The sequence below is a fragment of the Protomyctophum parallelum genome (assembly GCF_964188405.1).
Source record: "Protomyctophum parallelum genome assembly, chromosome: 21".
In the NCBI taxonomy this organism is placed as follows: Eukaryota; Metazoa; Chordata; class Actinopteri; order Myctophiformes; family Myctophidae; genus Protomyctophum; species Protomyctophum parallelum.
The window spans coordinates 4,367,928-4,380,132 of NC_139713.1; the positions used below are offsets into that span (position 1 = coordinate 4,367,928).

Consider the following 12,205-nt stretch of genomic DNA (forward strand, 5'->3'; position numbering starts at 1 on the left):
TTCGACGGGAGAAATCGACATTTTCCTTTATCACATACATGCAGATTATTCTAAACATGCTGGCTTCTCTCTCTCTCTCTCTCTCCAGAGTCCAGACATTCCGTCCTTCTCTCTCTCTCTCTCTCTCTCTCCGCCATCTTTGATTTGGACGCCCCATCCTTCCATTTCCTTTACGGGCGGGCGGGCGGGGGGGGGGGGGTGGGGCTAGAAGTCCTATGGCAACGTTTTTCTCTTCTTCTTTGGCACGTTTTCCTTCCTTCCTCACCGTCTCACGTGCTTTAACGACTGACTGGTCAACGATATGAGAGTGGTCAATACAGTAAGAGAGAAGCTGGTGGTGGGGGGGGGGGGGGTCCGCTCGACGCTCCGCACGTCAGCGCTTGCGTCAGGCTTTATTCTGTGAGTGGGGGGGGGGGGGGGGGGTCGAGGAGGAGGTGGCGTTCACGGGCACATAGACTATGGAAGGGGGGTGGGTATGCAGTGTGTGTGTGATGAGTGTGTGTGTGTGCGTGTGCGTTTGTGTTGTGTGTGTGTGTGTGTGTTTCCCCCCCCCCCCCCCCCCCATCATTCACAGGCCGTTGCTGTTGCGGTGTGTGAGGGGCGGTTTGGACAGCTCCACGCCCCCCCCGGTGGCGCGACCCTTGCCGATGACCTTCGGGGCTCGACGCAGCAGCTTCTGGGCCTCGGTGAACGCCTCGGTCAGCTCCTTCTTCCACTGGACCAACTCCGGGTCGCTCTGCACCGCGCACACACACACGCACGCACGCACACACACACACACACACACACGCACACGCACACACACAACAAACAACAAGGGTCATGTCTCATGCAGTGTTGTTTTCGTCGACTAAAACCAAGACGAAAAATGTTCGTCGACTACCTTTTTCCACTGAAGAAAACTAAATGTAAACTAAATTAAAACTATGCTATGGTGACTAAAACTAAGACTAAATATACTGACAATTTCGTCGACAGATAAAAACTAGACTAAAATGTTAGGAAGGGACTAGTGGACAAGAGATCCAGTATAAGTCATTTTACACTTGGTTGCATGCTGAAAATAGCCGATCTAGCAAGTGTAAAATAAGTCATTATGACGGCAACAAGGCCCGCAAAAATACATTTTAGTCGACTAAATCACCTGTAGATTTAGTAGACTAAAATCTTATGACATTTAGTCGACTAAAACTACCGTAGACTAAACACTAGAACATTCCAGGTGACTAAAAAGTGACTAAAACTAAGTGAAAACTATTCAAGAGACTATGACTAAAACTAAAATAGAAATCTGCTGCCAAAAACAACACTGTGTCTCATGTCACAAAGACCCAAGAATTAGATAAGCATTTGATACAGACTTATAGCAGGACAACTTTAGTTTTTTTCAACCAAGGTTCATGTTTTAGGTTGTTATTAGAGAAACTAAAAGATGAGTGTTCATTTTTTTCCATTTGCTGCTTTCTTTCGTTTTAGGGATTTTAGCAGTTTTTGACAGGGGGGCGGGGGCATTCGAGCATTGGGCTAAATATGTATTTTTTTTACAAAATATTATGGCGATTTATTTTTTTATTTTATTTACTATAGTCCTAATAAACCCCAAGAAATTACATCTGGCCACAAAAGATCACAGGATCTACTGAATGTGACAAACTGACATATTGAGCCACACACAGTATAAGCCTTCCCCCAGTAGGCTACCTTCACATTCAGTAGATCCTGTGATCTTTTGTGGCCAGATGTAACTTCCTGGGGTTTATTAGGACTATAGTAAATAATACAAAAATAAATCACCATACAATTTGGTAAGAAAATACAAATTTAGCCCCATGCTCGAATGCCCCCGCCCCCCTGTCAAAAATAGCTAAAAGCCCTAAAATGAAAGAAAGCAGCAAATGAAAAAGAATAAACACTCATCTTTTACTTTCTCTAATGACAACCTAAAACATGAACCTTGGTTGAAAAAAACTAAAGTTGTCCTTTAGGCTTTAAGTAGACAGCACTAGAATGGCATTTTATGTATTCATAGCACCTTATAGTATGTATGTATAGTATAGTTTATATGTATAGTTTCATTATATAGATATTCCACTGTTACGTTCTTGGCTTACGCATGTTTCATGAACTTTTACGTATGTGATAGTATTCCCATGCTTTTTGTTCTTGCTTAATGTAAATCGCTCTGGATTAAGAGCGTCTGATAGATGGATTAAGAGTGTCTGATAAATGCCTAAATTGTAAATGGGGAATGTCTGTCTTGATGTCTGCATCGTATAACGATGGCGAGGTAAGCAGGCAAAAATATGTCTCCCGGTTTGTGTCCGAAATGGAAGCACAAACTGCTTCCCTCCTGACTGCGTTAAGCTGGTATGTACCTCACACTGCAGCACAAACTGCTTCCCTCCTGACTGCGTTAAGCTGGTACGTACCTCACACTGCAGCACAAACTGCTTCCCTCCTGACTGCGTTAAGCTGGTACGTACCTCACACTGCAGCACAAACTGCTTCCCTCCTGACTGCGTTAAGCTGGTACGTACCTCACACTGCAGCACAAACTGCTTCCCTCCTTTGATGCGAAGCAGGATGCACTTCTTGTCCTTAATCTGCGTCTCCTCCACCGACACGATCTGCTCCATGGTCAGCAGGTTTTGCTGTGGATCACAACCCGATCAAATCAAATCCACCGGCAGAAAAAGAAGAAAAAGAGGTGCCCATACCAGAAGGCGGGGTTGGCGAAAGGGCCTTTCTGTGTGTGGAGTTTGCATGTTCTCCCCCTGTCCCCTATAGGGTAGGTACCCTCACAAAAACATGCAGAAATCCTGGTCACTAAACTGCCTCCCCCTGGCCAGCCGGGGCGCCTGATGGAGGGGAAAGGAACTGGTTGGAATAACGTGTTCCTTCCACGCGCTACGTCCAACCAGGGAAACTCCCTCCCTGTCAGGTGTAAAAGGAGCGACTTGGACACTCAGGCATGAAGGAAGCATGCGTTCAAGTCCGTTGCTCTCCCCAGGTTGGTGGAGGGTGTGTAGAGCCCAGGATCACATTAGATTATTGACACAGGGGTGAAAAATCAAATCCACCGGCAGGAAGAAGGACATTTTGTAGTTTCTATTAAAAATATGACAGGCTTAATAATCAGTCGTTGGGAGTGGGACCACATGGGTGGTGTTTGATTGAAGGTGTGTGGGCAAACAGACAGCGTTTACAACAGTACGGTCAAAGCTCGCACACCTGAAATCTGACCGCAATTACTACACAGCTTAGAGGTTGAACTACTGGACAGTGTGCTGCTCAAAGAGGACCCTTGGGATTCCTTAAAACCCATTTAGGCCTGACCTCAAAATTTAAAAGAATTCTTCTAAATCCTCCAGTTTTCTGAAATAAATACTTTCACGATTTTTTCGAAAATAGCAGTCCTACAAGCTCGTAGCTAGTATGAGCTTGTAGATCTGCTATTTTTCCAATAGCTAAATTATAACAATGTTTAAAACACCAAAAGTGGTTCCCGCCCCAAAATGGGTTAAGGGGGTTTGAAATGGATCCTTACAGGTCTGTTAACTCTTAGGGGCCAAACTGAGAACCAAATGGACCCTTACTACGGAACGGGGTCCATTTGGTTCCATTTGAACGCTCTCAGAGTGACAGGGTCCTTGTTTGAGCACCACTGTGTAACTAGACTGAAAGCAGGGGGTCCTGAAACAGAGGGGGGGTCCTGAAACAGAGGGGGGGTCCTGAAACAGCTCGTCCTACTAGCAGGAGCTTGGCCCAGGGTGTGAAGGAAACAGGCTCTCTACTGACACCTAGAGGAGGACACTGTCCACTACACCCACCGTTTCCCCAAAACAGTGGGTCGGGAGTCGGGACCCATTTAACCAAAAAAACAAAACATCACTTAAGTTGGCTGCACACTGGGAGAGTTTTCCGGAAAACAAGACGGGAAAAATGCCGCTAGAAATCAGAGAACGCGGCCAGTGTGCACTGCAGGGACCTTTACTCTACCAGTGTGCACTGCAGGGACCTTTACTCTACCAGTGTGCACCGCAGGGACCTTTACTCTACCAGTGTGCACTGCAGGGACCTTTACTCTGCAGTGTGCACTGCAGGGACCTTTACTCTACCAGTGTGCACTGCAGGGACCTTTACTCTACCAGTGTGCACTGCAGGGACCTTTACTCTACCAGTGTGCACTGCAGGGACCTTTACTCTGCAGTGTGCACTGCAGGGACCTTTACTCTGCAGTGTGCACTGCAGGGACCTTTACTCTACCAGTGTGCACTGCAGGGACCTTTACTCTACCAGTGTGCACTGCAGGGACCTTTACTCTACCAGTGTGCACTGCAGGGACCTTTACTCTACCAGTGTGCACTGCAGGGACCTTTACTCTACCAGTGTGCACTGCAGGGACCTTTACTCTACCAGTGTGCACCGCAGGGACCTTTACTCTACCAGTGTGCACCGCAGGGACCTTTACTCTACCAGTGTGCACTGCAGGGACCTTTACTCTACCAGTGTGCACCGCAGGGACCTTTACTCTACCAGTGTGCACCGCAGGGACCTTTACTCTACCAGTGTGCACTGCAGGGACCTTTACTCTACCAGTGTGCACCGCAGGGACCTTTACTCTACCAGTGTGCACTGCAGGGACCTTTACTCTACCAGTGTGCACTGCAGGGACCTTTACTCTGCCAGTGTGCACCGCAGGGACCTTTACTCTACCAGTGTGCACTGCAGGGACCTTTACTCTACCAGTGTGCACCGCAGGGACCTTTACTCTGCCAGTGTGCACTGCAGGGACCTTTACTCTGCCAGTGTGCACCGCAGGGACCTTTACTCTACCAGTGTGCACTGCAGGGACCTTTACTCTACCAGTGTGCACTGCAGGGACCTTTACTCTGCAGTGTGCACTGCAGGGACCTTTACTCTACCAGTGTGCACTGCAGGGACCTTTACTCTACCAGTGTGCACTGCAGGGACCTTTACTCTACCAGTGTGCACTGCAGGGACCTTTACTCTACCAGTGTGCACCGCAGGGACCTTTACTCTACAGTGTGCACCGCAGGGACCTTTACTCTACCAGTGTGCACTGCAGGGACCTTTACTCTACCAGTGTGCACCGCAGGGACCTTTACTCTACCAGTGTGCACTGCAGGGACCTTTACTCTACCAGTGTGCACTGCAGGGACCTTTACTCTACCAGTGTGCACTGCAGGGACCTTTACTCTACCAGTGTGCACTGCAGGGACCTTTACTCTACCAGTGTGCACTGCAGGGACCTTTACTCTGCAGTGTGCACTGCAGGGACCTTTACTCTACCAGTGTGCACTGCAGGGACCTTTACTCTACCAGTGTGCACTGCAGGGACCTTTACTCTACCAGTGTGCACTGCAGGGACCTTTACTCTACCAGTGTGCACTGCAGGGACCTTTACTCTACCAGTGTGCACTGCAGGGACCTTTACTCTACCAGTGTGCACTGCAGGGACCTTTACTCTACCAGTGTGCACTGCAGGGACCTTTACTCTACCAGTGTGCACTGCAGGGACCTTTACTCTACCAGTGTGCAACGCAGGGACCTTTACTCTACCAGTGTGCACTGCAGGGACCTTTACTCTGCAGTGTGCACCGCAGGGACCTTTACTCTACCAGTGTGCACTGCAGGGACCTTTACTCTGCAGTGTGCACTGCAGGGACCTTTACTCTACCAGTGTGCACTGCAGGGACCTTTACTCTACCAGTGTGCACCGCAGGGACCTTTACTCTACCAGTGTGCACTGCAGGGACCTTTACTCTACCAGTGTGCACCGCAGGGACCTTTACTCTACCAGTGTGCACCGCAGGGACCTTTACTCTACCAGTGTGCACTGCAGGGACCTTTACTCTACCAGTGTGCACTGCAGGGACCTTTACTCAACAACTTTGTTGTTGTTTTTAAAACACTTACCGTGTGCGTTTTAAAAGGATTTAGCCACGTGTCCTACGGACGGTGTGGAGTTTGGACAGACAGACAGACAAATTGTTCAGTCACTGACAGACAGACAGACACATTGTTCAGTCACTGACAGACACACAGACACATTGTTCAGTCACTGACAGACACACAGACAACACACAGATGGAGGTCCCCATCACGTTTTCCTTTTTGTGATTCCGATCATTTGATTTAGAGTATCTGCCGATTTACCGATTTCCCCTGATTTCAAATGTATTATTATTATCATAGAACACTTGTTGCCATATATCACAATAGTACGATATCCTAAACCACAGACGATCCACATCCAGTCTAATATCGTGATATGGATATAATATTGATACTATAGGGATGTCCCGATCATGTTTTTCTTGCTTCCGATCATTTGAAAATGACGTGATCGGCCCGCGATTTCCGATCACATGATCGAATCGGGACAACCCTAGTTCACACTGAAGGCAAATCCCGTTTGTTTCTCAAATCAGTTTCTCAAAGTTCGGGCATCTGGTTAGGATGCCTCTCGGGCGTCTCCCTAGGGAGGTCCTCGAGGCACGTCCCACTGGGAGGAGACCCCCGGGACAGACCAAGGATCAAGTCCCACTGGGAGGAGACCCCCCCGGGGCAGACCAAGGATCACGTCCCACTGGGAGGAGACCCCGGGGCAGACCAAGGATCACGTCCCACTGGGAGGAGACCCCGGGGCAGACCAAGGATCACGTCCCACTGGGAGGAGACCCCCCCGGGGCAGACCAAGGATTACGTCCCACTGGGAGGAGACCCCGGGGCAGACCAAGGATCACGTCCCACTGGGAGGAGACCCCGGGGCAGACCAAGGATCACGTCCCACTGGGAGGAGACCCCCGGGACAGACCAAGGATCACGTCCCACTGGGAGGAGACCCCCGGGGCAGACCAAGGATCACGTCCCACTGGGAGGAGACCCCCCCGGGGCAGACCAAGGATCACGTCCCACTGGGAGGAGACTCCCCCGGGGCAGACCAAGGACCACGTCCCACTGGGAGGAGACCCCGGGGCAGACCAAGGCGCAGTTGGAGGAAACACATCGACTCACTGGCCTTGGAACGTCTCGGGATCCCCCCCCCCCAGGAGGAAGTCACTAATGGAGAGGGAAGTCTGGAGCTCTCTGGTGGAGCTGTTGCCCCCGCGACCCGACTACGGATAAGCGGTTGAAGATGGATGGATGGATGGATGGAAAGTCTGACTTCTTTTTCAATTCTCTGATATCTAGGACTGATATCCTGACTGACTGTGAATCCGACGAGCAAGAACAATATAATAATAACAAAAATAACATGCCCAATAAGCCGAGAGCTGATCAGGCATCAGCAAAATTCTGTTCAGTGTCTGCAATAATTGGCAGTCTCCATATATGGAGAAGGCGATGCTTTCTGTACCCGTGATCTGTATCTGAAGCACTCGTTTCCAAGTTTGCACATCCACTATTGTTTGTGTTCCAATAATGTCTTAATGTTAAATGTGAATGCAAATAAAGATGTTAACCCATTCTGAACGGGAACCCATTTTGGTGTTAGCATCATGTCGTGCTTTAGCTATTGAAAAATAGCAGATCTACAAGCTCGAGTGAGTTTAGACTAGTCATTGGTTAGACATGGGTTAAGGTTAGGTTTAGAATAGTCATCGGTTAGACATGGGTTAAGGTTAGGTTTAGAATAGTCATTGGTTAGACATGGGTTAAGGTTAGGTTTAGGGTGCATACTTAGTTTAGACTAGTCATCGGTTAGACATGGGTTAAGGTTAGGTTTAGAATAGTCATTGGTTAGACATGGGTTAAGGTTAGGTTTAGACTAGTCATCGGTTAGACATGGGTTAAGGTTAGGTTTAGACTAGTCATTGGTTAGACATGGGTTAAGGTTAGGTTTAGACTAGTCATCGGTTAGACATGGGTTAAGGTTAGGTTTAGAATAGTCATTGGTTAGACATGGGTTAAGGTTAGGTTTAGACTAGTCATCGGTTAGACATGGGTTAAGGTTAGGTTTAGAATAGTCATTGGTTAGACATGGGTTAAGGTTAGGTTTAGAATAGTCATTGGTTAGACATGGGTTAAGGTTAGGTTTAGAATAGTCATCGGTTAGACATGGGTTAAGGTTAGGTTTAGAATAGTCATCGGTTAGACATGGGTTAAGGTTAGGTTTAGACTAGTCATTGGTTAGACATGGGTTAAGGTTAGGTTTAGGGTGCATACTTAGTTTAGACTAGTCATCGGTTAGACATGGGTTAAGGTTAGGTTTAGGGTGCATACTTAGTTTAGACTAGTCATCGGTTAGACATTGGTTAAGGTTAGGTTTAGACTAGTCATTGGTTAGACGTGGGTTAAGGTTAGGTTTAGGTGTGCTGCCCCGCGGGAGGTTAGGTTTAGACTATAGTCATTGGTTAGACATGGGTTAAGGTTAGGTTTAGGTGTGCTGCCCCGTGGGAGGTTATAGGTTTAGGGTGAGGGTTTGAGATAGGTTGTAGTTGTAGCAGGACTAGTGACTGGTCTAACCCAATGACTAGTCTAAACCAGGACTAATGACTGGTCTAACCCAATGACTAGTCTAAACCAGGACTAATGACTGGTCTAACCAATGACTAGTCTAAACCAGGACTAATGACTGGTCTAACCCAATGACTAGTCTAAACCAAAAACTGTCTAAACTAAGTACTTCACCCGGGCACCCTGGGTCAGTATTTTGAAAGTGTTGTGCGGGCGCACATAGGGGTAAGTGCGTGCGTGTGTGCGTGCATGTGTGTGTGTGCGTGTCTCACCCGTGACTCCCCCTCTCCCCTCCACTCCACTCGGTTGGGGAACAGGTAGAAGTAGCGTCGCTGCCACTGGGTGAGGAAGGGGTTTCCCAGCTTCAGCATGTAGCCGTGCATGATGCAGTCTTTACCCAGCGCGTAGTCTGCAACACAACACAACACACAGTCTGACGTTATGGGGCAGTCTTTACCCAGCGCGTAGTCTGCAACACAACACAACACACAGTCTGACGTTATGGGGCAGTCTTTACCCAGCGCATAGTCTGCAACACAACACAACACACAGTCTGACGTTATGGGGCAGTCTTTACCCAGCGCGTAGTCTGCAACACAACACAACACACAGTCTGACGTTATGGGGCAGTCTTTACCCAGCGCGTAGTCTGCAACACAACACAACACACAGTCTGACGTTATGGGGCAGTCTTTACCCAGCGCGTAGTCTGCAACACAACACAACACACAGTCTGACGTTATGGGGCAGTCTTTACCCAGCGCGTAGTCTGCAACGCAACACAACACACAGTCTGACGTTATGGGGCAGTCTTTACCCAGCGCGTAGTCTGCAACGCAACACAACACACAGTCTGACGTTATGGGGCAGTCTTTACCCAGCGCGTAGTCTGCAACACAACACAACACACAGTCTGACGTTATGGGGCAGTCTTTACCCAGCACGTAGTCTGCAACGCAACACAACACACAGTCTGACGTTATGGGGCAGTCTTTACCCAGCACGTAGTCTGCAACGCAACACAACACACAGTCTGACGTTATGGGGCAGTCTTTACCCAGCGCGTAGTCTGCAACGCAACACACAGTCTGACGTTATGGGGCAGTCTTTACCCAGCGCATAGTCTGCAACACAACACAACACACAGTCTGACGTTATGGCAGCCAGTGTTGTTTTCGTCGACTAAAACTAAGACGAAAAATGTTCGTCGACTACCTTTTTCCACTGACGAAAACTAAATGGAAACTAAATGAAAACTAGGCTATGACGACTAAAACTAAGACTAAATATACTGACAATTTCGTCAACAAATAAAAACTAGACTAAAATGTTAGGAAGGGACTAGTGGACAAGAGATCCAGTATAAGTCATTTATTTTACACTTGGTTGCATGCTGAAAATATCTGATCTACAAGCTCACAAGCTTTTTCACCCTTGTGTCAATTATCTAATGTTATCCTGGGCTCTATACACACCCTCCGCCAACCTGGGGAGAGCAACGGACTTGAACTCATGCTTCCTTCATGCTTGAGTGTTCAAGTTGTTCCTTTACACCTGACAGGGGGGAGTTTCCCTGGTTGGACGTAGCGCGTGGAAGGAAAACGTTATTCCGACCAGTTCCTTTCCCCTCCATCAGGCGCCCCGGCTGGCCAGGGGGAGGCAGCTTAGAGACCAGGATTACTGCATGTTTTTTGTGAGGGTACCTACCCTAGGGGACACGGGGAGAACATGTGAGGGTACCTACCCTAGGGGACACGGGGAGAACATGTGAGGGTACCTACCCTAGGGGACACGGGGAGAACATGCAAACTCCACACAGAAAGGCCCTTTCGCCAACCCCGCCTCTGCAGTGTTCATTTTAACAGCACATTTTAGTTTCGGTTTTAGTCTAGTTTCAGTTGACTGTGCTGTGAGCTTGGAGATCGGCTATTTTCACCAATTGTAAGATTACATATAGTGGCTCTCTTGTCCACTAGTCCCTTCCCATAACATTTCAGTCGAGTTTTTATTTGTTGACAAAAGTGTCAGTATAGTTAGTGTTGGTTTTAGTCAACATAGCTTAGTTTTCATTTAGTTTTCGACAGTGGAAAAAAAAGTAGTCGACGAAAAAATTTCGTCTTAGTTTCTTATTCTACCACAGGTCGTTTCGAGGAAGCAATCTGATTGGTTGAAACAGCCTTCTAGCCGGTGGTCAAACCAGCACCGTTCACCACCTAATCAAAACAAAGAATTCAGCCGCTCTGTTCTCCCACAGCGCTAGCAAACTCGGTGGCTAGGCTAGCTAGTTTCTTGGGACATTTGTGGTCGTATAGTGACTACATCTGTCATTAAAAAAATATATTCTTTCAGCGATTCTCTTAGTTTTAAGGGTAACTGTGGTAGAATTGCAGTATTACACGAGAGGGTGTGGGTTAACGTGATTATTGCCACTTCAGTGATGCTTGCGGAACTCGACTTGTTCCTGTCCGCATCCCTGTCGTGGCAATAATCACGTTGACCCACACCCTCTCGTGTAATATTGCTTAAGCCAACACTGCTCAGTGGTGCGGACAGATCGCTCACCTTCCTCGTGGCCCAGCTGCTTGTTTTTGGCCCTCTTGCGAGCCTCGTTCTTATCGGTGTCGGAGTTGACCGCCTCGTAGACGGTCTCGGCGACCTCCTGCTGCCAGCGCTCCGAGATGACCAAGGGGAAGTTCTTATACAGCTCCTGGTCGCTGTCCAGCAACTATATGGAGTCAGGACACACAGAGGGGAAGTTCTTATACAGCTCCTGGTCGCTGTCCAGCAACCATGGAGTCACGACCAGGGGGGCAGTCAGCCAGATATTTCGTGAAGCCTCTTTTGAAATCGGGACTTCCTGAAAGTTCATATAATGGCCTGTTGTGGCGCTGTCATTGGACCCAAAAAACCCATAGCTCCATAGAGGCCCATGTATTTGGGCCCAACTTCACCTAGACTGTATTACCTTAATAAACATGGTCATGAATACTTTCTGCTTCCAGTCACTAGTTTAAAGTCTCATTTATCATGTCATAATATTCTTTTCGGAAAATGATAGTCCCATTTATAAAATAAATTACCATAAAGTCGTGTATGTTCTGAGGGGCGTGGCTACCGTTACAGTCTATGATCGGGATTCCCCTCCCACTCGAGTCAAAATAAAAACCAACGGAGAAGAAGGGGGGAAGTCCCGCCTCGTTGTCTGGGCCAGCCAATGGCCAGCTGGACCAGAACGGATCAAGAAAGATGGCGACTTAATTAGAGTGCAAGGAATTTCAGGCTTCATTTTACGTTCATGTTAGACCCGGGGAACGCTTTGTCCATATTTTTTACATCTATGGTCACGACACACAGAGTGTGTAGGGAAAGAAAGAAAGGTGTTACGCTGCTTTGTGTCTGACATTTGTGGCCAAATTTGACTGAGGGGATTGAGGAGCTGTCATTGGACTTTTCTGAATTTTCGTTTTTTTCCCCCCATGTCATATGAATTAGGGAATCTTAGCTTCAAATTGACATATTGGTTGTTCAGTTTGACCCACCGGTTGTGGAGATATGGCTTATAGAGTAACATCTTGCAGAAAAACAGCGAGTTGAGAAAACAGGCTTGAAAGGTTCACTTCTGTGGTCTCTAACATTCACCTATAGCTACATGTTTAAGCATTTATTTCATATTTACATGTCTTCTGTGGTCTCTAACATTACACCTATAGCTACATGTTTA

At 47.8% G+C, this 12,205-nt stretch overlaps 1 protein-coding gene across 1 annotated transcript in view; it reads right to left on the reverse strand.

Annotated features, from left to right (window-relative positions):
• Positions 1–568: 568 nt before the first annotated feature.
• grk3 (G protein-coupled receptor kinase 3) overlaps positions 569–12,205 on the reverse strand; it is a gene marked incomplete at both ends in the record, with an annotated part of 89,702 nt that continues 78,065 nt past the window's right edge. Inside the window, 4 exons of the mRNA XM_083792957.1 lie at positions 569–736; positions 2,538–2,651; positions 8,757–8,893; positions 11,047–11,209. Of these exons, the coding sequence (XP_083649083.1) occupies positions 569–736; positions 2,538–2,651; positions 8,757–8,893; positions 11,047–11,209 (582 nt within the window). The remainder of the gene's footprint in view (positions 737–2,537; positions 2,652–8,756; positions 8,894–11,046; positions 11,210–12,205) is intronic.